The sequence below is a fragment of the Ochotona princeps genome, chromosome 1 (genome assembly GCF_030435755.1).
Source record: "Ochotona princeps isolate mOchPri1 chromosome 1, mOchPri1.hap1, whole genome shotgun sequence".
NCBI lineage: Eukaryota > Metazoa > Chordata > Mammalia > Lagomorpha > Ochotonidae > Ochotona > Ochotona princeps.
The window spans coordinates 1,126,940-1,154,800 of NC_080832.1; the positions used below are offsets into that span (position 1 = coordinate 1,126,940).

Genomic DNA, 27,861 nt, shown 5'->3' on the forward strand with positions numbered 1-27,861 from the left:
CAGAGAGGCCAGCCACTGGCCGCATCTAGTCAGAAGGGACCAGTGCCTTTCCCAGCTGACTAAAGAATGAAAATGAAGTGTTCTTTCGGTGTTTGAGCGGAGCAAACAGAACGGAATTTCTAGCATGTATTTAGCTTTAAACAATCTCTTGAATGAAAAAAACACTGCCTTCAAAATACCCAATTATATCAAGAGTCACACTAACAGAAATGCCACGTCTACAGGGGCAGCAATCAACTAAGGGGAACTTCTCCCAAAACACTGAAATAGGGGGACATAACTCAAACATATAACACATTAAGCACCCGAAAGAACCTATTAGGCCAAAGTGTTCAATAACATCACTCAGCCTCTTAGAATGACAGTAATCAGACGTGGTGTTGCTGGCGTGAGTTTTGCTGAGGTCTAACAGGCCATCACTGTGGGGCCAGCAGCTGCCCCTCTGGGCCCCTGCCAGGCTGAAGCTCTGCCCCCGGGAGGACCACAGGTGGGGCACCGGCAGAGCCAGAGCACAACTGAGCCAAGCACGGGGCTCCCGGCACAGGCACGCCTCTGACCGCCACCATCCTCACGGCTCCTGTCCTAATCACGGACCCCTTCCTTGCCGCTAACAGACCCAGGTATGTACCCCTGCAGGAAACTTTGTTGTAACCTTCTGCGTCGTCTCCTTCCTCTCCCACTGCGCCGTGCCTGGTCTCGTCTGTCATGACTTCTAAGGGAAACGGTTGAAAGGGTTCTTGGCTGCTCTGGCTGCGCATGGGAAAGGGACGCCCTTTCCTTGGAAAATGGAGCCCAAGCCTCTCTCCGCAGCCTCAGGACCTGCTGCAGTTACAGACCCACGGAGGCCTCCATACTGTGCCAACCCGTGCTCCCCACTGACGGCCTGCAGGAGCCTGTCCCCAGCAGGTGGCTGAGCAGCTGCACAGCCTATCACCCCAGCACAGGCCCTGGGCTACGCACTGAGCTGCGCACAGACACACGAGCGCCAGCATCGCGCCTAGTCTCCTTCCTCGGGTACTTACCTGCTCTCCCCGCACCTTCCCGCGGGGGCAGCTTGTCATTCACAGAACCTAAAGGGGAGGAAATACAAACACTTCAGGTCCTAAGTCCTGCCCAGCCCCCTGGCCCCCACCCCAATGGCCCCAGGGCCCTGCCTCCAGAGCGCATCCCGCTGGAAGCCCTCGCCTGGGTAAGATAGCTAACTCCTGCCCTCACTGTTCACATACTCGACCAAAGGACCTTGTTAACAAACACCTTCACTCCCATCACACCCCACATGAGCGCTGGTTCAGGGCCGGCTGCCCCACTTTCGTTCTGCTAATATGCTAGGAAAGCAGTGGCGAGGACAGCTCAGGCCTTGGACCCTTGCATTGCTATGGCAGACAGCGAAAGCTCCTGCTTCCCAGCATTGGATCGGCTCAGTTGCAGCCACGGCAGCCATTTGGGGAGTGAGCCATCTCTCTCCCTGAGCCGGCCCTGCTCTCCCTGTCCCAGCAGATGGCCTTATCAGATGCTGGCGTGCTCTTCGCTGCATCTACTCAGAGGAATGGATGGGTCTGTGGAGAAATGCAGGGACATCCATGTGCAGCTTCGGTTCCGAATCTAACTTCTGCACCCAGACTCCGGGTCTGAGCATCTCAGAGCTTGGAAACCCTTTTGCTTTTACCAGTTTTGCACGTGACGCTGAAATACAGACTAATATTTCCAGTAGAAATAGTTCTGAGATGTGGACCCTTGCTACTTGGTAATATAGGGAAAGAGAAGAGCCATGCTGACCAAGGGCCTGGGGGCAGAGGGACAGCTGCGAGCATCCCTGAGGGTAGGGGCTGGGTGCCTGCCTGTACTGGACATTCTAGAACCTTCCACTTTCAGGCACCTTCATGTGGCAATGCCAGCTTCAGGGAGGCTGCCGGATGGCCCATATGGGAATGTGGCTGTGGAATGAGCCTGGAAGGCACCTTGGAGAGTTGAGTGCTGCCTGGGGCGTGCAGCACACCTGCTGACGGAGTCCTGTCCCTCTCGCCACATGCCAACATGCCACACATTTTCTGGGCATCCGGTGAGAACCCTCTGGACACACAGCCCCCTCCTGGCGTGGCCTTCTCAGCCTGCTGTCGGAACCCTGCCGCTCTTGTTTGCTCCGATGCAGCAGCTCACTGCACACTCAGTGTTCTTAAGGAGCTAAAGTTTCATCATCACTTAGGTTTACTGTGACTATCTGTAATGAGTCTAAAACGTCTTCTCACTGGAACTGAAGGCATTTTGGTAATGTTTCTGCATAGCAGCAATGTTGGGTTATTAGCATGAATGGAGCCCAAGGGTGCTGCTGACCCACCACAGGAGACTGCTCCACTCAAAGGGTCAACACGCTGTCAGCTGAGCACAGAGAAAGACAAACTGCAAGCATACCCAGGCAGGTGATCCCTGCTCTCCTCACCAGCAGCACCGCGCCCTGTCCGCCAGACACCCCAGACACAGACATTGCCAAAATAATTCTCGCCTGTTCTTCGTATCCAGGGAAGAACTGTGAAACGGAACCAAAGCCAACAGCCGCCCCTTGCAATTGGTTCCTGCCTCACAGGCGTGACTGGGGCAGCAGGCGACATACCACCCACAGCCACGCAGCGAGCAGCCGGGGAGGCATGCGGCTAGCCACAGTCATGGCAGCCTCTGCACAGCCTCTTCATCCCTTCTAGAGAGATCCATCGCATGTTAGGACGTCACACAGTTGGAGTCGGTAGCGTAAAGCACTCAGTACCAGTGACTAACCAGCGGAGAGCAACACAGGCAAGGAGGCTCAGGAGAGCCGCAGTGCAGAAAGCACACAAGCGAGACACGGCCTGAGGCGCCTTGTCCTGAAAGAGAAAGTCTCTCCCCAAGGGAAAAAGCGAAGCTCACCACGGTCAGACTCTCAGCCGTCAGAGCTGGACACATGAGAACAGATTTCCACCCCATACATGCAGAGCTGCGGCTCGCCCAGCTGAGCCCGAGCCGTGGCCAGCCCAGGGCCAGCATGTTGCTGAGCAGGTGGCCTGTTTCCATCACAGCTACACTCCTCGCCACTCCCCTCTGCTTCTTCTGTGTGAAGAAGTCAGGGTTAGCTCGGCGCCGTCTGGAACTCACATGTTGCTGGCCCTGTCCTGCACTTCCTCATCCCAGGAGCACAGTGGGTGTCCCCAGCCGCAGGAAGAGCTCCTGTGTCCCACGTCTCCGGTGTCTCGCCCACAGCTGTGCCACAGGCTCCGAGGCGCCGGGAAGCCGCAGCTGAAAGCCCCTGATGTCCAACCTGGGCTTGGCGGCGTCCGGTTTTTGACCCTGCCTGGACAGCGCACGTTTTCTGCAAGCTAAGATGCTTCCTGGCACATCCACAGCCCACATCACTCACCCTACTGCACCCACTGATGTGCGTCCCAGTGAAGGCCACTCACATGGGAGGCCCCGGTGCACTCCTGGCTCCAGCCTGGCCTGAACTGCTTCCCTCTGCTCTGTAACCAGGCAGCTCCAACAAAGCAATTCCAGGCTTTCACCATTGATTTTTATAAAGAAGAATGTCAGCGATATTAGAATCCCACCCCAGCACTCCTGCTGAGGTTGTAGTCTGGAGAGCTAATTGTTCTGGTCCCTCAAGGCCCTCACTCAGTGTCAGCAGTGCTTGGCAATAAGAAAAGTCCCACAGGTTCTCGCCATAAAGGGAGACTTGGCAGAAATCACTGAGACACCATCAACAGGAAGATGGAGGGGGGACCTTCGGCCTTGTGCCTGCACCAAGGGAAACCACACACTGCGAAGGAGCCAGCCTGGTCCACATGCCGTGCTGTGTACCAGGAGGCCGCCCAGACCCAGAGCTTGGCACCGCCAGCCTGGGCCCTCAACCCTGTGTGAGCAGACTACCTTCAGCGCATGGTGGGGAGAGGCCCACAGCACCCTGCCGCACAGGTATGACTGGGAGACCGGGAGGGAATGGGCCTCTACAGAAGACCAGGTCTACGGCGGCTGGTAGGCAATGCATCAGCAACTAATCAGGGACCAGCGTGAGAAAGGACTAGTGGATGGGGCCATGCCAGCTTGCACAAGATTCCGACGCCACCCCCACCCTCTTCACACTACACGGAAGTGTCCCCCTATGACCACGCAGCAGGCCGTCTTGTCCTGTTGGGGAAGGCCAGAGGCAAAGGCGGGACCAGGGTCCACACCAGGACGGCCCTGCAGGTGTGCAGTTCCCAGCCCTCTGCCATGTGGCCTCTGGAACTCCCCTACCCACGCAGCTTCAGGGACCTCCACACGAACATGCTGGACATCGTGGCTCTAAAGATTCCTGCACAGGTTTCTGCTGCCAATACCTGAAACCACTTTGTACTCACGCCAGGAGCGGGCGTTTGCCAAGGGGCACAGTGTCAGGAGGCAGGTGAGATTAAGAACTTGGCATTGCCCTACATCACAGAGCATGGGCCAGCTGCAAAAACAGAGCTTGGAACAAAAGCCCTTTGTCTTAGAGCACTCCTCCTGCCCCGGCAATGTCAGCCTTCACCTCCCTGAAAGATTTTTTTAAAAAGAAGAAAAGCAGAGGAAGGAAGGAAGAAGAGACGAAAGGCAGAGGAGAGCCCTCCAGGGATGACAAGAGCGGGCCCAGGGCGCAGGCGAGCCACGGGACAGACACTGCCCACCACCTGGGCACTTCAGGTGCAAGGACAGATCCTGAGCGTGCAGATGTAACCAGAGTGGGCCCAAGACACAGGCCCAGCCACAGGATGGATGCCTCTCCCACTGAGCAAGCAGCCATGCACACAGCCAGGGGTCCAACACACAGGTCCCTGCTCAGCAGGGCGGGACATCAATCTCCAAGCTCTAAGTGAGAAGCACCTGCTGTTGGCAGGCTGAGACATCAGACAAGTGTAGATGCAACTCAGGGAGCAGCTGCTGAACCCGCAGCTTTGGAGGTGCCGAGCTGCTTCCGTGGACCCCCTCCTTCTGCCAAGGTGCTCCCCAAAGAGGCCACACACTAGAGGATGCCACTTCCCAGTCCATGGCCAGCTCCTGCCCAGACAGCAAAGCCGGCGCCCAGCAGGTGGCCAGGCCGCCCATGTGGCGCTGCAGCTTTCCCACCCAAGGATACACCTGGAATTGCTGCTGACAGCTGCATCTGCCTTGAGCTGGGACTTCGGTCCCTCCACAGGGGCTGGACAGGGGACTGCGAGTACCACAGCCTTGAGGAGAGGGGAGAGGTCAGAGCCCTGGGCCCCTGGATGTTGACCCCTTCTCTAAGGCCCAGTTTGTGTGTGCAGCATCAGCATCACCCTGAGCGCACACACACACACACACACACACACACACACACACACACACAGGGACACCCTCAACACGGTTGCCTTGAGCATTTGGCTCTGCAGCTGGGGGAGCCACGGAGGCACACCCAGAGGCTGGCAGAGTGCTCCCTCCATGGGCCAGGGGCGACCTGCAGCTAGGGGAGCCATGGAGGTACACCCAGAGGCCGACGGAGTGCTCCCTCCATGGACCAGGGACAACCTGAGGGCTGCGCAGACACCACGAACACAGTCCCAGGCTCGCCGCCTCCACTGCCGCTGCTGTGGGCAGCCTGCCCACCTTGCTGCATAGCCACACTCATGAGGAGCAGGTCACTGAACCCCTGGCCCCTGTGTGCCTGTGACACAGGACACAACATTGCAACATTGTGAAATGAAGAGTTCACCTGCTTTCAAAGGCCTTTGGGGGACAAGAGAAGGGGCGGGGCCTGAGGGCGAGGCCAGCTCTCAGTGGCACTGCACCTGTGCCTGCCTCCCACACGCTGGCCTCAGGCTACAGGCACCCCACGCTCCTCGGCACAGCCACTACCTGCTGCTCAATCTGCATACGGGTTCCCTTTCTGTACAGAGGGGGAGGACGGGGTGAACCCTGGGAGGCCAGAGCTGCCCCCATCTCAGAAAAGCCCTGCCTACCGCCTACAGGGTGGGCCGCATTGACCTCTACCCGCCTGGGCAGTGAGGGTCTTGCTCACCACAGCCCCCCAGCACCGCCTCACAACAACTCAGCAACAACTTGACAACTCCCCAGAGCTCCCCCACAGCCCTGCCCTCCTACCGCAGGGGGAGCCCACTGCAGCCAGGAGTGAAGGAAGCTCTACTTGGACCGTGACAGTCACTGGCCTGTGACACTGAGGTCTCAGCCAGCCTCCCACCGTGCCCCAAGCAGCGCTCGGTCCCTGCTCATGCCAGCACTGTCCCCGGGGAGCCAGCCATCTGCACCTGAAGGCTGTGCCCTCAGCGCTCTGAGTCCTTTCTCCTTCTGGATCAGAAAAGTAGGTTTGAAAAATGGAGTATTTCCACGCAGCTAAGTGTTTCTGAGGCTTGGTCAGAAAAAAATAACGTGAGAGAACAGAGCAGCATTTGATTCCAGAAAGCGCTGTGGGGCGATCACATGAACTCAACTTCGCAGTTTACTAAGAAAGTTCTTTCAGATACCACTTCATTTGGGGGCAGTAAAACCACAGTCACGGATATCCCCTCTCCTCTCCTCCCCTCCCTTCTCCTCTCCTCTCCTCTTCTCTCCTCTCCATAAAACAAGGCTCCACTCAGGATGCTGCGGGGCAAACACACACCCACGAGTGAGAGCACCCATGAGTGGGAGAACGCAAAAGCTCAGCCACGTGGCACCAGCTCTGGAATCTGCCCCGTTGGCTCCGTAACTCAGGTGTAAACATCCCACATGTACGCACACATCACACCCGTAACCCTAACACACACAAGGGCCATCAGCAGGCCTGCCCTCCTCCACACACATGCACACATCAGTCTCCTATGCCTTGCTTGAGAAAGGAGCCTGTGAAGCCTCCTTCTGCAGAGCCCGGGGCTCCCAGAGGCTTGGGGCTGTGCCCCGACTGGGGAAGAGGAGCCGTGTCCCTAACCCGGCTCCTGGCATCCTCCGTAGATGGCGCACTGAGAAGTCCTGACACAGGATGTCTGCCCGGTAAATGCCACACAGATCTAAACGCAAACATCTCACCTGGGAGTTGGAAAGGCCCTGTGCCCTACGACACCGCGGGAGGACCCGCCTTGCTAGCCACATAGGCACAGCCTAGGAATTTTGGCAGCCAGGGAGTTCCTTCCGAGATGGGCTGATGTATTTCCCCCAGAAGTTCATCAAACTTGGGCTGCAACCATTTTCAAATAAAAGTGATCTGAATCATTTATGGCCTTTTTTGGTAAAATATTAATGGAAAAGAGAGCATTTTATAGATTCTTATCCTGCCAACTTTATTACTTTTCAGTACACCAAGCCCTCTTATGAGTAATAAAATAACACAAACAAACCATCTGGAGAGTGACCTATGAAGAATGACACTTTTTTCTTCCAAAACATGTATATACAAAAGGAGAAATGTTCGCTCCTCCGGTCAATCAAGCCTGTGCCCTTTCCCACCAGCGAGCAGAGCCCTGGCAGCTGTCTCCCAGGGCCTGACACCACCCGACCAGGGCCACCTCCTCCGATGACCCGTGCCTGGACAGGTGTGCGCGCCTGTGCCTCTGCTCGTCGCCACTGGACCACAGCAGCCGACCCCTGCCCACACAGCAGAGGTGGTTGAGAGAAGCCGCCCACTCATGCTCTGCCATTTCACCCCACATGCCACGCCACACCTACCCGGGCACCTGGGGGTCTTGTGGGCCACAGCTGTCCCGCTGATGGGCCTCCCGTTGGGCGTGACACACCAGCAGTATCCCGTGAAGCTGTGACACTGGACCTGTGGAAAGGACACGGCGTGTGAGCCCTCAGGCAGTGTCTGCGGCCAGGGCGCCCTCCACGTACGGCTCGGGCCACAGGCTTCAGGGCCGGCTGCTGTTAGCAATGCTGTGCTTGGAATGTCAAGGCTGACAGAGACAAGTGACCCTGGCACTTTCCCCGGCTTCTGCATAGGGCTCGGCACTCGGCACCCACTTCCCCTGCCAGGCCCACCCCACAAGCTCATCTCACAGCAGAAGCCAGCTCAGAGCCATGGAGTTGGTCTGGGGCTCGGTCAGAGAGGAGGCCAGTGTCCAGCAGCCCCAGGAACACTTCTGCCAGAGCCTCCTCAGGGTCCCCAGTGACCCTCCTGCCACCGGGCCCCTCAGCAGACAGGCACTGGTCAGGGCTGGAGCCTCCCTTTAGCTTCCCTCCCTCCCTCTCTCACCTCTCCCAGGCCAAATGACTGCTAGGAAGCACCTAGAAGGCACAGACTCGGCTGGCAGCACGGTGAGCCGTGCCCTGCTCTGCTGTCAGACCAACGGTGGATCAGCGCCGTGTTTAGGCGCACTTTGCCCCAGTAAGGACACTTCAGAACTGAGCCCCCACACTGCCCTTGGCGAGCCACATGTTCTCAGGGGAAGTGTGGGCCTCAGCTTGGCTCAGCTTCCCACCTGTACACACCAGCACAAAGCTACCTGCCGTCCACTAGAAGTGAGCTAGAACTGAGCTGGGAGCCAGGAGCCTGGCCAGCGGGGTGGGGTGCCTGACCACCAAGGGCACCACGTGACCTGGCTATAGGTGCCGTCGTCCTTGCACTCAGGAATGAACACCTGCTGAAACTCCTTCCGGGCTTGTTCCTGGGTGTACTTCCTCTCGGCCACACACCTGGACACGTCTGCAGGACAGAACAGGGCAGAGGAGGTTACACAGCGGGAAGGAGAGGCGGCGCGGACATCAAAGGCACAGGTGTGCAGAGCCTGGGCGGGGCCTCCTGGGCACCTCCGCTGCTTGCTCGGGGGCTCGGCAGGGAACCAGGCTGTGTGCAGGTGCTCCCAACCACGCAGGCCTGCTTTATCCTGCCGGATCGCTCTCCCTCCCCACAGATAGGGAACTGAGGCCAGAAACACTTCCTGGGCATGTGTCCAGGGATCTCAGTGAACCTGGCTTCCTGCAAACGCAGCAATGCCTGCGTCTGGTCAGTGCCAGACAGCCTGGCCAAGTGGGAACATCCAAGGAAGCCCAGCAGGACTGAGCCCAGTCCCAAGGGCAGTGCAGCCACCACGGAGAATCGGGCCAAAGGAATGGACTGAGAGGCGAGGACCTGGAGACACCTGGGGACAGGCCCTCCCATCCTCAGGTACAGTCCAGCAGGTCCAAGACCACCTTGGGAAAGCAAGCGCAGCTCTCTGCTCCCTGCCCCTTCATCTCACAGGTGTCAAGGTCAATGCTAAACCTGGCCAGGAGCCGCAGCCTCTCGGCGTACCCCACTCGGGCCAGGGGTCACATGCTCTTCCTCATCCCCTACAAGGCGTGTGTTGCCACTGATGCCAGAGCCTGCAGCCCACACAGTGGTGGGGTGTCCATCTTTCCACAGCCTGGGGCGACCCAAGCCTCTGCCGAGGGAGGAGGCCATGGCCTCGGGCACCGCACCAGCTTCCCTCCCTTGCGCTGATGGCTCACGTATATTAGTTCAGATGTAAATCTTGGAGAGAACAGTTTTTCCAAGCTGCTTAGGGTACTTCCAGGTCCACACAGCAAGTGTCCAGGTCTCGAGCCAGCACGGAGGCCTCCGTGACTCCGAAGGGCGCTTCCTCACACGAGACCCAGCCCGTCCCTGCAGTGGGATTTCTAGCGGGCTGTGGTTGGAAACTGCCGGCTTGGACACATCGTAGGCTGGGCGCCAGCCCTAGCAAGCTGAGGGTGCAGGGTGCTGAGCACAGCTCTGCCACCAGGGCCCTGAGACCTCTGTGGTCCATGTCCCAGGCTGTGCAACCCCCTCCTGGCTATGGGCCCCGAGCCCTGCGAGCGTCACCCGGGCCAGCCCAGGCACAGCAGTGTGTGGCTTTAATGCAGGCTGTGTTTTAGCTGGAAGAAAAGGTTGCTGGGCTGGCCTGCTGGCCTTGCTGCTTGGTAGACCCTGTGGTTTGACTTCTGCAAGGAAACATGATACGAGCTCCAGCTTGCAAGGTCTCCACCAGGGGACACATGGAACTACACATTACTTCTAATATTTGAACTATCACAGAACATGCCAGAAAAGCATCAAATGTCTAAACCACCTGTGGGCTTCATTCCTGGCTGGGAGTGCTTTCAGAGACCTTGTGTTTGCCACCAGTCAGCTCACTCTCAGAGCCCGTGTTAATAGAATATTCTACTCCAAGTTTATGTCTAGCATATTGCAGGCTACTCAGTCACAGGAACAATTAAGATTCAGTGGCATGAAATTACAGGGGCCGTGTCAATTACCACTCAAATAGGCCTGCAGTCGCTGGGAAATAACACTGTCCATGCAGCTCGCACTCTTGTTTCTCATGCCAGACATTCTGAGTTAGATCAGGTCACGGTCTTTGCCATAGAGGAGTTTTGGCCAGGTCTTCTGAGAGGCACAAACTGCAGGAAACTTGCCCGCAAGAGCAGCAATGCTCACATGTGTAATTAGCATCACTCTAAACCACTGGATGCTTCAATCTTAACCTAAATTAAGTGTCCCTTTACAAAAGTCAAAAGTATTAAGCACACTCTCAAATTACATGATTCTTGGCTTTCTAACTTTTGAAAAACTGCAAATAAAATTGTTCAGCGTTCTCCACCTCAAGTGACAAATTCTCTCGCCCTGTTTCTTCTGTATTTTTCTTGTAGTTCCACCCAAAGCTAAGCAGATCCCCAACCATCCACTGGCCTTATGGAGATCTTACTCTGCACATTCTAACTGTGCCAACACCAAACGCCCAACATGCAAGCCATGTAACATTTTTCTTGGGGAACGGCACACAACAGTCTGTGGGCTCTTCGGCTTTCCATCCTCAGACTGTTTGGAACAAGGTTGTGAGAAACAGTCAGACAGGTTTCATTTGTCTTTGGGGAGAGGGCAGCAGGACTGCCAGGCCCAATGGAAGTTCTGCTTGACATGCGGAGCGCCACACGGCTGTCTGGGGTGTGGTCATCTCACCCTCCCACCGGCAGAAGACAAGGGTGTTAATGGACAATATCCTTGCCACCCATGTGGAAGCTTTGGATGGAATCCCCAGCCTGTGGCTTCAGCCGGAGGCAGGCACTTGAGGAGTGAACTTCTGCATGGAGTGTCTACATGCATCTCTATTTAATAAAATCTTCAAGAATCATTATACTCATCTTGAATGGACAATGACAGAAATAAAAGCGTAACAGAAAACTCTTAGATGCATAACTACGATTTCCAAATAATAAAGCTAAAAACTACACTGTAAAGAATTCATTTCCACAATATTCACATGACGAATAACTGATTGGAACCAAAATTGTGACACAGTGGATGAAGCCAGCACTTGTGATACTGGCACCACACGAGCACTGGGCGCAGTCGCAGCCGTCTCCCTGCCGCCACGTGTGAGGAGCGGCGGAAGACAGCCCGAGCTTGGTCCTTGCTCTCTCTCTCTGTAATAATGCCAAATAAATGCATCGATCTTCTTTATTTTTTAAAAGATTGATTTATTTATCTGTAAATCGGAGCCATGGGGTAGGAGGGAGGGGCACATCTCTTAACATCCACAGCGGTAGCGGGGCTAGGCCACAGCCGGGAGCTTCTCGCAGTCTCCCACGTGAGTGACAAGGCTCAAGCCCGCGGGCCACCCTCCTGTGCCTCCTGAGGCCATGAGCAGGGAGCTGAATGAGAAGAGGAACCGCTGGGATGTAAGGCAGTGCCAGTACAGGATGCTGCTTCCACCGCCACCTCAAATGCCAGCCCCAACACATCTGTTTTTAAACAGATAAATGGTCATAAATATATTTGCAACAGCTCGTAGCAGTGCTTACAAAAATGTGAATGTGAAAACAGAGACACAAGAGTTCACCGGTCCTTTCCATTATCAGCCAAAACACTGTATCTGCAGCAAAACTGATACCCAATGGCATATTTTTCATTTTAATTTTAGCTCTTCTATATGAGAGAGAACTCGTGACACATTTTTTGTGTGTCTAGCTCACTCCACATGATCACCTCCAGCTACTGGGATGCAAATGGCAGGGTCTCATTCCTTTTCATAGCCGAATCATATTTTATTGGGTGTGTATAGTCCACATGTCTTCCATCCACCCATGCAGTGATGGACACTGACTCCTCATTCTGGCGCCGTGAACAGTGCTGCTGCAAACACGGAGACGTTGGTGGCTTGTGACGCGGCGTGGCACATCTGAGCACATAGAGGCAGCCCTGGATAATGCCGGAGCTCTCTCATTTTTCAAGAACTCTCCGTCCTGCTTTCCACAGTGGCTGCCCTAAAGGACTTTCCTTACTACCAGTCTACAGCGTGCCCTTCTCTCTACATGCTAACCACACCCCCTCCATGATTCTCTCGTTGGCAACAGCCAGTCTGACAGGCGTCAGGTGGTGTGTCACTGTGATCCGGGTTTCATTTCTCTGATGGCTGACTATGTTGAATATTTTTTGCATGTATTGTTGACCAGTAGCACTTCTTCCTTGAAGAACTGTCCATTGAAGTCTCTGATTTTGTATTTGGTTCCCAACCTCCCATGGCTTCTCCTATCTAAGCAAAGCCACAAAAATCCCTACCCATTCTGACGACTTCTGTCTTGAGGTTTATTATGGCCACTGCCAAAACAAAGAAGTAGGGTGTGTATGTGTGTGTGTGTGTGACATTCCAGAAACCTTCTGTGATGCTTATGGCCATGGCTTCAAGAGAAGAGCGACAGTGCTACCCCTGTTATGTCTATTTTGGTCCATAAAGAAGGGCGTTTCCAAACACCAGAGCTATTAGGATGCCATAGAACAGCTCAGGTAAACACAAAGTGGACAGTTTCTGTAAGAGACAAGCACATAAGTGTTTCAAAAGCCAAGGATAGCAACATAGGGAAGTTATTTGAGATGGTATGTCCATACACAAAGAAATATGACCCAAGTTCTTGGGCAACCAAGGGAGCATTTGGACTGTGAGATCTTGGCAGAGGGAGAGCCACACACATGCACACTCACTGCTCTCATACACGCAGGACCCTGACCAGCACCCCTCACATGCAGGCATTCACACTACAGGAACCTCACACACATGACTTGCTCACACATGCATAGTGTCTCCCACAGGCATACATACCCACACACTCACTGGCTCATGCATTCCCCCACACACACTTGTAGTCTCACAAATGTTCACACACACGTGCCCATACAAACTCACGGGCACACACCGCAGGAAGGCTCTCATTGTTCTCGACAGCGGCCACCACCACTTGGTGTCAGGGCTTTGCTGTGGCTGCTGCCTGCAGAGGATGCTGCATGGGCACCTCAAAAGCAACACCACAGCACAAGGAAGGAAGAACAGAAACGAAGCACTGTCCAACCTGTGACCAAGCCTCTGGGTCCGAGTAAGGGCTCATTAGACATGCCTTCAGGAAGGTCTTCAGATAGGAAGGTTTCTACGGCCCTCTAAAGCAACACCTTCATTGCAGGCGAGCGAACAGATGCAGGTGTGATAGCCCTGTGCTTCTGCCAAGTGTTTGTGAAACGGCCCAGGCTCTGTACTGAGGTCCCTGTGCCAGGCATGCCAGGGGGCTCCCAGGTGAGGAAGGAGGTTGGTGAGCCTCACCGTGGCAGGACAGTGGAGATGGGAGCTGACTGCGGGTGCTGTGGCTGTGCCCTGCTTGTCCTGTCCCTTCTGCTGCCCCAGGCTAAGGTGCGGGCACTGACAGAACAGTCTTGGGTGTCTCTGGGAAAGTTCGTTTTGGTCATAATTTTCTTTCCAGAAATTTCATAACAGTTCCAGTCTTCTGGAATTTGACTCCCTTGTCGCTTTTTTAATTATTATTATTATTATTCCATACCAGAGATGTTCTTGAAAAGAATGGCTATGTCAATGGTCTCAGATCAAAAGAAAAAAATTTTAATGTGTTTGCTGAGTTCTGAAAACACAAACTACAAATTTTTCAGAAATAAGTATGAAAATATGGGAAAAATCCTTGTGTATAAGCCACCACAATTGTAAAAGCCACCACAATTCAAGGCAAGGCCGATGGTTAGAGATTAACAGGACATGCATGTGACATTCCGATCCCATCTAGGGAAATGTGGCCTGAAGCATTTGAACTGTTGTTTCCAAACCACAGCGTCCAGAACACACACGCCTCAGACCTGTCACCTGCCAAAAATGCACAAACGTCCTCAAAACGCTGCCCAGGAGCGGCAGTGGAGGAGTGTCACCGAGTAAGGGCCTGTGCGATGCCCCACCGCATCTGCCTCCAGGGAGGAGAGGCTGCACTCTGGGAAAGTGGTAACGCAAGGACTGGAGGACGCCATGCCAAACCTCGCACCTTGGAGCCTTGTGTCTGCGCGGCCTCACTCGGACCCCTAGGAGGCAGGAGAGCTTCCTGGGCCAAGCCTTCTTGTCCTCTCTCCATCCTGTCAGATTCCTTCAGGAGCGGAGGTCTGCAGGCGAGGCGCCGCTCCAGGCCACCGGCCCCGGCCTCCCCTCAGGCTTCCTGGCAGCCATTTCCAGAACTTCAGGTCGGCTTCTCTGAGGAAACCCAGCGCAGCGGAAGTGGAAGCCGGGACTTCCGGTGGCCCCTGCAGCCACGTGCGTCCTGACACTGGCACGGGTTCTGTCTGGCGATGCTCCGCAGGCCACCCAGCGGCCCAGGGCCGCTTACACACCTGGCGAGGGGTCTGGGGAGCTGGCCCTTCCAGCCAGCCGAGATCTCGTGTGGGACACGAGGCATCTGACGACTCTCCAAACCCTCAGGCGGACTTCATGCTCCGTGAGATGCAACCCGCTCTGATCCCCAGTGCTGGGCAGGCCTCAGGGGTGCCCTGGTCACAGATACACTCTCTTACTCCTCATCTACCCTTGTGCCTCCCTCACAAGGGGTCTGGGACCAACCGGATGGGGGAGTGTGAGCCCCAAGACCTCTCCCATCACTGCCTTCAACACCCCACTGCCTCCCAGTGGGGTGTACATTCCCCAGAAAGACCCAGAAAGTGCTCACAAGTCACACAGAGGCCCTGTCACACAGGCAGTGTACTGCAGCTCATCCCAAACACTGCAGCGCCAAGCTGGGGTCATCCACGAACCAGCTACACTGGGCAGCCCAGCTATGAGGTTGGGTGGAGGGCTCCCTGGGTCAGGGGCAGCCCAGCTATGAGGTTGGGTGGAGGGCTCCCTGGGTCAGGGGCAGGGCTTCCTAGGTCAGGGGCAAGGCAGCTGTGCCACAATTTGCACATCTTTTATGTGCAGGTGCTAGGCTTCCGGCATGACCCGACCACTGTGGCATGTTTATGTAACCTGTGAATCATACTTTCTCATTGCATTGTATGAATGAATGCGTTAAAATTGCTCTTTCCACTTGAAAGTAGCTGATGAGTTCCCTTTGTGTCCTTTATGGAGTGTGCCAGGCTGTGGGCACGCCAGGGCTGGTCCTGACCACAGCAGGTAACTGCCGCATGAGCGCACCTGCCCAATGGCACAAGAAGACACAAAGGGCTGTGCCGTCCAGGAGGCTGCAGGGCTCAGGGCTCGTATTCTGGCGCAGAGCAACCTGCACTGGCTGCATTCCATCGCGGCTTCCAGAGCCCCATTTCTCACACGCCACGTGGGCACCAGACCTCAGCACCCAGCTCACACAGCCCTTCTAGTTGGTCCTTACAGCACCGCCTCCCATGGATCTTGGTGTAAGTTGAGGATAACATGCTTGTGTGCTGAACCTTCTAGAAGTCTCCATGGAGCCCTGGCTTTAACCTTCATAAAGGCATCTCCCTTCCCTTTTTAATTCTGACGGGGACAGCTGCTGGTGCCACAAACTGCCAGTGAGATGTGAGTGGTGAGATTTACCTGGGAGTTTCAGGAAGCTCCTGAGAGGAGGGACCAGCTGGGGGGTGAGCATGCACAGAGCCTCCCCTCGGGCGTCAGTTGGCTGACTCCCTGCTTTGTCCCACTTGCACCAGCTGCCCTTCCCTTCAGAGCAGCCTTCCTGGGCTCACTGGGAGTGCGGAGGGACATGTGCTGTGTGCACACTCCCTCCCTCCCCAGCTCTCATCCAGCCGCAAGCAGCAAGCATCTGATTATTCTCTGGTGACATTCCCACTGCAGCCTCAGTGTGTCATCACCATCCAGGGAACCTTCTGCAAGAACTTGCCTGCTGACCCACTGTCCTGCCTACTTTGGTCCATGCTCTGGACTTTTTGTTGCTGTACTAAGTGCATTCACTTTGAACAAACCGGAGAAAGTCCTTGATCTTCCAGTGCCCCCACCACAGGAGTGCAGGGGGAGCCCAGGCTGTGCCCACAAACAGCACAGGGAGGGGCTGGGAGTGCAGAGACCAAGAGTTCCAGGGAACTTTCTGCTGTGCTCGGCGCCATGTACATCTACAGGGAGCTGCTGATGAAGTTGGGGAAAGCCATGTCAGTGCCGAGAGCATGGCAGAATCTGCTCGGCCCTCTGAGGAGGACCTCCATGCAGCCAGGGTCTTCTCTGCCACCACGAGGGGCCAGCAGACCCTGGCTGCATGGGAGGCGGAGACAAAGCCCTTCCGGCGGGGCTCGGTGTTCTGGCTGCATTTGTTTAGGGGTCCTGGGGCCCAGGGTCTGGCAGCCGGTCAACAGAGAGCAGCACAGGCCCACTTGCATCTGTGTGGCCCTCCCCGGGTGTGAAGAGCAAAGGGCGTATCTCTCTGGAAACAACTCTACTCATGTTTAAACAGGACCTCTTCTGCGGGTCAAACCACATGTGAATGCGGGAAATCTTTCAGCATTTTCCATTAACTCCAAGCCTGAGTCTTCAGTTATGGAAGCAAAGACTTCAGGGGGAGAAACACCCCAGAATATGTCAGCAAAATGCCACAGGTGTCGGGGCATCCACTCCATCTGCTCAGAAGAAAGTGGAAACGAGCTTTGGTGGGACTGACTTTAGAAGGCTTTAGGAGCAAAACACGAGGCCCTTGGGGACGTTGGCTTCCGGTGGCATGAAACTGAGGACACAGATTGTATAAACTGTGCAACAGGACTGTGCTGAGGACTGCTCCCTCCCACGTGCTGACCAGATCAGCCAGCTTAGGAGCTAGTATTTTAAATACGCAAATACGCAGATGCCAGCCTGAAGCAGATTACGCAGCGAGAGTGTGCTGAGCAGACGCCCAGGAGAGTATGCCTGAGAGGGTGGCACAGCGGGAGTGTGTCTCAGTGGGTGACGTAGCAGGGGTGTGCCTGTGTGGATGGCCCGGCGGAAGCTTACCTTTGCAGTTGCCCTTGTAAGCCACCTCTAGCTGAGGGTCCTTGCACTTGGCACGTTGAAATTCACAGCGGGATAAGAAGGTCCGGCCGTCTGATGCACACAGCGGCTTCTGGGGGGAGCCCGTGCAGTCGAGGGTGCAGTCCTTGTCTTTGTCTTGGTCGACTCTCAGAAACTGAGGGAGAGAAAGAAGCCAGAGCCATGTGAAGACATGTTCTTTTAGGAAGCTAAAACAAGTTTCCACAAGGGCAGTCAGGGAATGGGTGATGAGGACCAGCCAGACCCCCTGGGCCTCCTGGGGCACTGCACATCCCCCTGACCGAGCTGCACTGGGTCACTGGGGGATGCCCATGTCTGCTGTTTTAGCCTGAGCAGGTAGAACAGAAATGCTTTCCTCTAACTAGTCAGTTCACTTGTAATTATTAGGACGGATGGGCAAGGCCTTGGGCTCTTCCTCTGGCAGACGCATGGATCAGGGTCTGGCAGGGAATGCCCCGCCCCAAATCACATGGCCAGACACATGGTCCCGGTGGCCTCCGGACCAGAGCACGTTCCCATGCCAGCAGCTCACCGTTGTCACACAAATGCTTCCTGGATCAATGGGAAGTGATCTGCCACGGGCGAGTCTCAGGTGTCTCCACGCAGCTGTCTGGCAGTCAGAGCAGACACTTTGAGCCCTGGCTGCTAATTTCCTGTCCAGCTCCCTGCTGAGGCATCAGGAGTCCTGGAGGACGCTCCTGGCTTCAGCCTGACCCAGCCCTCTTTCTTTGTGGCCATTTGGAAGTGAACCAGTGGATGAAAGGTCTCTGTCTCTCCTCTCTCTTTCTCTCTCTGTGTAACTCTGCCTTTCAAAGAAATAAACCTGTTTAAAGCAAATGCCTGGTAGCATGTGGTCATCAAGCCTGCACCCACAGCATGAGGGCAGTGCACTGAAGGGCAGGTGTACAGGGGTGCAACCCCCACCTAGGATTCCCAAAGCAGCTAGCACATGGAGGAGGCTGCAGCACACACAGATGGCCTGACTTCAGGGCCCGGCTTGGCTCTCCTTTTGCTGCGGCCACACAGCCTCACGGCTCACCCTGTGCCTGGACAAGTGCTCAAGTGTCCACTGTCGGTCTCCATCCTAACTGTGTGTCCTCCAGGCTCTGTAGGCCTGCACGTCACACAACAGGCAGCTACACCCGGCACACCCAGCAAGAATGTGCCTGTGGGGCTCGTGCTGGGGGGCAGACGGGACTGTCCCAGCCTGTGGCCATTGGAGCATCACCCGGCGCACAGACGTGTTCTTTGGCGTGCAGTGTTCAAGGAGCCGTAAGGAGAGGAAAGCTCTGGCCGCTGTGGGAGCTGCGTGTTTGCACACGTTCCCTGGGTATTGCAGTGGGGAGAGGGCGTCCACAGGTGTGAATATACTAACCCTAATCCTAACCCTAACCCCCACACACATCACACGTGCTCCCTTTGCGCCACAGACAGAGCCTGCCCGCCGTGGGTGCAGGAAGCTGCAGGGCCTCTGCCCTTCCACAATGACCTCCATGCTTTTTGCGGTGTGGGCGAGGAAATACAGAGGCCTTGGGAGCAACGTGGTAATGACCATTCTCTTACTAGAGCAGAGGAGGGTGAGCATTCCAACACTTGGAACCAGACCATCATGCTTGACAGCCTCACCATGCAGACCCAACAATGGGGCATTCTTCCCAGGAGCCCAGGAGCAGGCGCTGTGTACACAGGTGCCTCCCCCACTTCCAGAGCAGAAGCGAGGCTGCCGCGGCTCTGCAGGGAGTTCAGCTGAGTCTTCAAACCAATTCCAGCTCAAAGGCACTGAGCCACATTTGCAATGAAACCCACTGGATCATGGGCACCTTAGTCACAAGACAGCAGTGCAGCACTGCAGGGCTGCCACTGCACAGACACACAGGAGCGTGTTTACTTGTCATTGGCTTGCTCTTGGTTAAGAGGCAGAGGTCCCCTCTGCTGGTTCGTTCCCCAGACGCCTGCAGAGACCAGCGCTAGGCCAGGGAGCTGGGAGCTGGGAACTGAGTTGGGGCCTCCTGCAGCGGGGGCGGGGGGACAGGAGCCCTCCGTCCCGCAGCCACCATCACTGCTGCCGCTGAGGGGCTGCGTGGGCATGGTGCCTGGACAGGACCCCAGGCTTTCCACCCCCACCCCCAGATCCTCTTCACAAAGTGGTGCTGTCTGGGTAACAGGGACCAGGGTGACACAGGGAATGCGTCTGTGGTCTGTGCAGGCACGGGACAGTGAGTAGGTCAGCCATATGGACCTCGAGCAAGGTTCTGCATCTTTCTCGGCGAGTGCACATCTTTAGGCCAAGAGAAGAAAAGCTAAATCAACCCCCTTAGGACAGAGGCAACAGCATCCTTCGAATGCACGGATCTCCCCAGTGCCACACTGACCAAAGCCTTCTGTTTTTACAGATTGTGCAAGAGGCTAGAATCGAGTAAATTTCTCCTCTAAAACATGTCATTTCACATCCATAAGAGCCCCCAAGAGGGGCATGTGCTGTGGCAGAGCCAGGTAAGCTGCCCTGGGAATGCCTCCCTGCTGCAGTATGGGGGGTGAGCAGGTGGCAGGGGCAGCACAGAGCCGGGCTGCCTGCTGCAGTCTGGCCTTTGGGGAAGCAACATCAGAGGACAAGCTCTGGCTTTGAGCAAAGGGAATGACCTGCAACAGCAGCCACTTCCTTGTTCAGAGGTCCCAGGGAGGTGGGAGCCCTGTGGTGTGTCGGCTCCTCCTCCGAGACAGAGCCCTGGGCAGTGCTGGCTTCAGGCAGCTCTGCACGCACACAGGGGATGACTGTGACAGACGGGAAACTGTCCTATGGGAGCTTTCTATGGGGGCGTCTCCATGTTACACCCAGGCTTCCTCGGGCTCCCACAGGAGGTCCCTGTGTCCAGTACGAAGACTGGAGATGCCACGGGGCCATCGGGCTCCCAGATTCTCTCTCCCAGATGCGAGCAGGCCGCTCACCCCCCATTCGCTCCCTGGCTCCCATCTCCTGTGAGTTTTACAAACGCCATCAGCTTTTACTGCCATCACCTTCTTTTCCCCACTCTTAAGAACAAAGCCAAAAAAGAAAGAAGCCTCATCTTTCTAAGGTGGCTCAAAAGTTGGCTCCGGCTCACCCGACAAATGGAGCAGAGTTTCTGTGCAGTCTGTAACAGGCCTTAAGGCGGCTCCCCAAGAGGGTGGGACTGCAAAGGCCCAGAGCAAGAGAGGGAAATGTTGGTCCAGAAAAAACCCGTCGGAGGAATCTCGGGAATGCAGCCAAGGGAGCCGGCGGCCAGGAGTGAGTGCAGGCAAGGCTGAACTGACACAGCAGAAAGGGGGGACTGGGGCAGCTCTGGCGCTGCGGGGGCGGGGGTCCCATCTCTGCGGCTGCAGTTGCACTGAGGCACTGTTCTAGACCTCGTGTCTGGAACACGTAATGACACCAGGGGGCAGGCTGCTTACGGAATCTGTATGGCTTCTGGTCATTTCCAAACTGGGAGTTTCATGGCTTACAAGTGCCCCAGAAACTGGATTCCGGTCCTCGGACCCCGAGCAAGCCAGCTAAGCTACCACACCACACAGGAGGGCTGGGGCCAAGGCTTCCAACCGAGCGGATGGAACTTGACATTTTCACAGTCGCTTTGAGAGTCTACTCCTCACCCTGAGATGCGACTCCTGCTGTCCCCGCCTGCCATGAGAATGGAACGTTGGGGTTGTACCCACGTGAGCAGATCTGTGTTGCCACTGTGCTCCTCCCACCTGCAAGCCCTCCGGAAGCTGCTTCTCCATGTCTGGACCCAGAGGATGTGGTCCCTGTGATGGCAGTACTGGGAGCGGCTTCATGCTCTGTGGGTTTTCAGAGGGCAGCGTTAAATGGGTGCCGCCAATTCCATGGTCAGAGAAAGTGGACCTGACCTTGGACAAGAGATCAGCCTCCCGTCCTGGGTCGAGTGAGCCTCGGCTGCCTTGCTTCAGGCAGATCTTGTGAAAACAAACATCCGAGGGAACGTGTTTGGAAAAGACAGGGATTCTACTGCAGTGGAGCTCCATGCTCACAATCTAGGCCAGCCACGTGCAGGAAATAGAAGGGAAATAAACCAAAAAGCCCAAGGAGAGACAGCAGGTCTTCCAGAAAGAGACTGAGACAGCTGGCTCGGGCACAGGTAAAGACAGGTCAGACACCCAAGGGGAGCTTATGCCACCCTGTCCAGGGGAAGTGGCAGACTGGGTGCAACTTCCAGGTGCAGAGCGCACGGCCATGCCATTGTGGTTCTCAAGCAGCCAGGCCTGTGTCCACATGCGCTTTCACGGGCTTACTCTGGCCCTTGGCCCTGGGCCCTGGACCAAGCTTCCTCACATTCTCAGGCTCTCTCCTCGCCTCCCTCCCCGTGGGTTCCGGGAGCACAGCCGGGACAGGCTTGGCCTGCACCCCACCAGCTCTCCTCGCCCACACATTTCTTTCTGCTGTTTCCCTTCCCTGCCCCTCATCAGTGTTCATTTCAATAACAGAAATGGGTACTGTGTCTCTCGTCCATACTTCTTGGAGGTAATTCAAGCAAGCATGTAGGTCATTAATTGTTCCAGATCCACATTTATGTGGATTCAATGAGGTCTGACTCTCCCGTCAGCCACCGTGTGGCCAGTGTTAACGTGACGCAGGAAATAGCTTTGACACCAAAACAATCACCTGATGCAACGTCCCTCCAGCGCTCTTGGAGTAAAAGCCGACAAGCCTGCACAGGGCAGAGTCTGCCAGCACCCAGGGCGTCGATCACGGCCCAAACTCCCTAGGGTGGGACTTTTCTTCTGTGGCTGGTCACATTGAGCAAGCAGCCGGGAGCTGGCATGGTCCTCCGGCACTTTGGCCAGCCACAGGTGTCTGATCCCGGAAAGAATGGATGCAGACACGGGCACGTGTCTGGGAGAGCACGTGTTCTCTCAAGCTGCAGTCCATGGAGTGCTAGGTCTGGATGGATGCCCAGCGGACCTCTGAACAGCTCTCAGGGCCCGCCACAGTAATGTTCAGGGTTGAGGCGAAGCTGGCTGTGTGGCCCTGACCCACAGGCGGTCACATTAACATGACAATGTGGGGTCACTGCAGAGGCAAGAGGGGCACCCAAGTCAGCAGGGGTGAGGCCTCTGGGTGTGAGGGGTCGGGGGAAGACGGGCTGCACGTGGCCTGCTTGAGCCCACAGTCCCTGCCCGAGCTGCATCGTGAGTGCCCTGAGCCCACAGTGCCTGCCCGAGCTGCATCGTGAGTGCCCTGAGCCCACAGTGCCTGCCCGAGCTGCACCATGAGTGAGTGCCCTGTCACAGGCGGGGAGGAGGCTGTGGGGCCGCTCAGCAGCAGGCATGGGGCTCTGGACACAGGGGAGACCCCAGGCCCAGCAGCCAGCAGCACTGGACAGTTTCTGGAGGGCTAAGGAAAGGACACACACAGCCCCCAAGGGCTCCCAGCTGAATCACAGGACGCCCACCAGGAAGTCACTGGGCTGCTGCTTGCACAGAAGCAGAAAAGCTGGCCGTCTCCAGTGTCTCCAGTCCTGTTCTGAGCAGGTGGCAGCATGCACAGGCATGATCTGCCTTCAGAGGTCTGGGGGACCCAGCCTGCCTTCCTGCCCCATGCATCCCGGTCAGTCACCAGTCCTCAGGGCGCACTTGTGTGCCTGCCCTGGAAACAAGTGAGAAGTACACACTGGGCTTGGAAAAGAAACCAGGCTGCTTCCCAGAGCCCCGGGGAATCAGGTCCAGCACTGCAGACCCCTGGGGGTCAGCGGGGCTCCCAGGAAGCACCCTGGGGACGTGTCAGAGCCCGGGAATTCCCCCCACAGCAAGCAGCCAGGCAGTACAGGCCTCACTGTGTCTGTGAGCCTTCTCCTCGGGACTTGGGAAATCGTTGACCACAAGGAGGGGAGGTTGTGGGGGTCACGGCCAGGCGACAGCCACTACCCTTGGAACCTAACAACAGCCATTCTGTCTGCAGTGCTGCGCACAACCCCAGCTCCTGACAGCCTCGGAGCGACTGGAAGAGCGTGCTGACCCAGTGTAGCCACCGACCCCTGCTCTGCCCCTGCCCTGTCTGCACTGGCCCAGAGCCCGCGTGTCTGCTGGCAGAGTCACATTCCACACACGTTCAGCCAGAGCTGCTGGGAAGCCCCCTGTTCCTTCCCCAGCATTTAGAGCAAATTGTGCTAAATGCACATTGGAGAAAATCGGCACAACCCCAAGAGCAGGCAAACAGGTCCAAAGCTGAGATGGCAGCTGCTCTGCTTCCGATCCAACAGCAGTGGAGACGGCACAGGACGCGGACTGGTTCCGGCGAAGAGCTCAGCGGGGCCAGGCACTGCACGTCGCCTGTTCACACAGGGGCCAAGAAACGGCTCCTCAAAAGAGCCAGGTGAAGCCAGGAGATGTCCTCACATTGAATCCAGCCTTGCCTCTTCAAGTGTCAGAGGGGACACGGCCGGCCAGAGGACAGAGCTGGAAGCCCAGGGGGCTGAGCCACCAGTGGGCTGGGCTGAGGTCCTGACCACGTGACCCAAGAGAACACCAACTCTTGAGTCTCAGCCACACAGGTCTTCTAAGCCAGGACAGCACCCAGACAAGGCTGGGCAGCGACCATTCCTCTCGGGATGCCCTGTGCCCCGTGGCCAAGGGGGTGTGTGCCCATCGCAGGCCTGGAAACAGAAACGCAGACCCTTGCTCTGGGACCACCTTCCTGCACATGTCCTGGTGGGAGGTTCAGGACCACCTGAGGCCCGCAGACTTCCAGCTCAATCACTCAGTACAAGGGGTGGAGCCCCCGGAGGTTGTCACCCCTGGGACAGGCCCCCTCCCCCAAGGAGCCAGTGATCTACCCCTCACCCAGGCACATTCAGACCAGGCCAGGGGCACCCACAGGGAGGGGAGAACCAGCCACGGACCCCGCCTCCTGCGTGCTCTGCGTCCCAGTCAGTGCCTGGCCGTGGAGGCCACACGGGAATGGAGAACGGCTCGGCCCCTCACCTTGCCCCCCACAGGATGACGGATTCCTCGGATTTTTGGGCAGCCATTGTTTGCACTCTGTGATAGCCTGGGCATGGCTCCGTGCTGGGGAACGGAGGGGGGCTGTCCTCACGGGGCAGCTGCTGCCCTTCTCAGCACCCTTGCTGCAGCTGAAATCCAGGAGCACAATCTCAGAGATAGCTGGAAACTTCTGGAAGTCCTGCCAGGACCAGCCGCTGACCGTTCCTGCAGTCCCTCATCAGACACCTCCAGGCTGCCTCTTACAAGGCCGCTCCCTGGCGAGGCTGGAGGGCGGAGGCTGCGGCTGGCCATGGCTGCCGTTCAGCCAGAACCCCGGGAGCAGGTGTCTGACCTCCTCTGGACGCACAGCCTGGGGCAGGCCCCAGCGGTCATCCAGAGCTCATGTGTTACTCCGCTGAACGCAAGGGACTTGACGTCGCAGGAGCTGAGCTGCACTCCGCCCCACGTGTGCTACAGGAGCGGCTTCTTCCCTGGAGAGCTGCTGCCCGGACAACTGTCCTATCAGGAGGATGTCCAGCAGCAAAGATGCTGGCCCTGACTCGCTTCCTCAACTCCAGCCGTCCCCAAAGGCTGAAGGCGTGCGCCTTTGCCACAAGCAAAACCAGGAAACTGAGCCGAAACGTGAAGAGATCCTGATGTCTGCTACCTTGAAGCCCACACTTGTAACGACAGAGAAAAGGGAAATGGATTCGAGGCGGGGTGGGGGAGGTGGAAGGACAAGGAAGCAATTGGGGAACTCAGTGTGGGTGCCAAACAGGTGGGACTGGGGTGCAGCAAGAACAAGGCCAGGCCAGCCTGCTGCTCCTTGTCCAGGGCACCCCCGGGGACGCAGTGAAAGGGTCCTGACCCAGACATGAAGATGTCTGCCCCAACCAAGGTCGGCTGCAACTCCTGGAAGTGAGTTCCCCAAAATGCCTCCCAGGCCGCTCCCCAGCCAACGAACAAGGCAGGACTCGGCGCACCACCAGCAGCTGCTGTCTGCTTTGTAGAGACGCTGGGTTACCAGGGGTGAAGTCTGGCAGGGCAGTCAGTGTTAAAGAGGGGCAAATCCACAGGAGCCCTGTCTGGGACGTCTCCCCTGGCAGGAAGGAAGGGGGAATGCAGGAATTGGGGAGGGCCTGTGCCATAAGCATGAACCACCCTGGGCGACTCAGACGGGCAGTGCCTGCATCCAGCACACTGCCACCCAAGCACAGGTGGGCACAGGAGGACTTGCCTTGGTCCTCTCTGCACCCACCTTGGCCCTGCAAAGAGGGGTCAGACACAAACGGGATGGGGGAAAACATTCTGTACAAGTGAACCCCTTCGCAATTCCAGAAACAGCTCCATGGAAAGGGATCAGCCCAAAGACAAATTCCTTTAGGGCCCGGCGTGACGGATCAGTGGCTAAATGCTTGCCTTCCATGCACCGGGATCCCATAAGGGCACCAGTTCATGTCCTGGATGTTCTACTTCCTATCCAGCTCTCTGTTTGTGGCCTGGGAAAGCAGTAGAGGAAGGACCAAAGCCTTGGGATGCTGCACCTGCATGGGAGCCCCTGAGGAAGCTCTTGGAGTCTGGCTTCTGTATAGTTCAGCTCTGACTGTTGTGGCCACTTGGGGAGTGAACTAGCACATGAAGATCTTTCTCTCTGTCTCTCCTTCTCTCTGTAAATTTGCCTTCCCAATAATAATAATAAAGAAGAAGAAGTTTCCTTAATGGAAAAATTGGGTTGGTCACAGGATGAGCATGTGGTGGCTGCAGACACGCACAGAGGCACCAGCCCAGCTAGCCCAGCCTGGACAGTGTGGTGTCTGCAGACACGCACAGAGGCACCAGCCCAGCTAGCCCAGCCTGGACAGTGTGGTGGCTGCAGACACACACAGAGGCACCAGCCCAGCCTGGACAGTGTGGTGGCTGCAGACACGCACAGAGGCACCAGCCCAGCTAGCCCAGCCTGGACAGTGTGGTGGCTGCAGACACGCACAGAGGCACCAGCCCAGCTAGCCCAGCCTGGACAGTGTGGTGGCTGCAGACACGCACAGAGGCACCAGCCCAGCTAGCCCAGCCTGGACAGTGTGGTGGCTGCAGACACGCACAGAGGCACCAGCCCGGCTAGCCTGGCCTGGACAGTGTGGTGGCTACAGACACACACAGAGCCACCAGCCCGGCTAGCCCGGCCTGGACAGTGTGGTGGCTGCAGACACACACAGAGCCACCAGCCCGGCTAGCCCGGCCTGGACCCTCCAGCGCCTCCCCTCCTCCACTGCAGCCGAGTTTCCTGCCGGATGGCAATGCAACCCCCAGGCAGCATCTCTTCTAAAACAGCCCTTCCCAAGCACAGCTAAGCAGGCTTCAGCGGCAAGCCTGTATCCTTGACGAGCAAGCTTAGGAACACATCCACACCCCTGTGTGCGGGCACTGTGGTGGATGGCAGAGGGTGAACTCGCACCACAGATCCTCGATGCACACACTGCTTCACAGTTTTCTGACACTCCTGGGTTATGACACGACAGCCTCTTGGCCCGTCACCTAGAGAGGCAGCTGTTGGGCTGAGCGGAGCCTACGCAGCTGGAATACTGGCCCCTCAGTCTCATCTAGCTACACTCAGCACCTCCAGAGGAGAGGGTCCTGGGTGGTGGGACCAGAGGGGCAGAAGGCTGCAGGCTCGTCCTGGGTGTTAGGGCAGGCGGCCTGGACAGGAGAGGATGAACCCAGAACCAGAGCAAGGCAGAGCAGGCGGGAAAGCCAGCACGCTCAGCGCTTACTGATCTGTGAGTCGCCACCAGTGTGGCTCCAAGGAGGAGGAAGCCGCTGGGAGCCGCAGTGACACAGAGGGGCCCAGTGCCCTGTGCGGTGCTCATGGCCAGGATGCAACAAGGAGTCCCTTAGCATTGCTCAACCCGGCCCGGATGCACAGGGAGCCTGGGTCCTAAATCAGGCTGGGCTGCAAGGCCTGCCTGGGGCTGAGGGCAGGGAACCTGCAGTGCCCCTGAGGCAACAGACACCCACTGCTTCCTCTCCTTGTTGCACACCACACTGGTGGAGAGTTCTCTGGGCAGGTCCTTGTGTCTCCGCCAGAGTCCAGCGCCCTTCTCCTTCCAGGCTGGGAAGTGGAGCAGCTGGGTTTCTGCCACAGGAAGCACGAAGCCATGGGGAGGCCCATTTCACCACGGTGAGCAGGAGGGAGAAGGAGCTCCCAGGTCTAACCCTGACTCCTCCACTACAGAGTGCCTGAATTGCTCAGACCCTGACAAGTCAGGTACCTAAAATGGAGTCTTTCAAAATGCATCCTATCCGCTAGAGACACAGCGATCTTGGCATGCACGCAGGTACCCCAGTGCCTGCTGTAACAGAGTGACTTTGCATGGAGCCCAGATGTGAGCTCCCACGTCCCGCGAGTCCCCTCTGAGCCCCGGCAGAGCCCAGTTCCACTCACAAATGGAACACAATCCCATGGATTCAGTGGAACGCTCAGCAGGTGTAAAATTCAAGCTTTGCGTTGGCAGAATTTCCATGTGTGGCCGTCTGAACCTGTGGATGAGGGATTGGAGACACGGTGGTGTCCCCAGTGGTGATGGTGACGGAGTGACTGCGACACACTCCTGTGACTCCAAGGGAGCCGCTAGGGTGCTTGGTTTTGTCTCCAGATTTGCAGAAAAGTTGCCACCAGCAATTCCAGAATATT

The 27,861-nt window shown here is 56.8% G+C and overlaps 1 protein-coding gene across 3 annotated transcripts in view; it reads right to left on the bottom strand.

The window, feature by feature from the left end:
• Nucleotides 1-27,861, bottom strand: part of SMOC2 (SPARC related modular calcium binding 2) — a 94,984-nt gene that overhangs the window by 43,211 nt on the left and 23,912 nt on the right. For 2 of the 3 annotated variants that reach the window (XM_058670620.1, XM_058670617.1), the window contains exons 2-5: nucleotides 17,166-17,337; nucleotides 8,523-8,629; nucleotides 7,654-7,753; nucleotides 1,023-1,070 (exon numbers count right to left, since the gene is read on the bottom strand). In XM_058670620.1, coding sequence (XP_058526603.1) covers nucleotides 1,023-1,070; nucleotides 7,654-7,753; nucleotides 8,523-8,629; nucleotides 17,166-17,337 — 427 coding nt within the window. Of the gene's footprint in view, nucleotides 1-1,022; nucleotides 1,071-7,653; nucleotides 7,754-8,522; nucleotides 8,630-13,287; nucleotides 13,348-17,165; nucleotides 17,338-27,861 lie in introns of those variants that run through there. The other variant, XM_058670624.1, reaches the window with a different exon arrangement.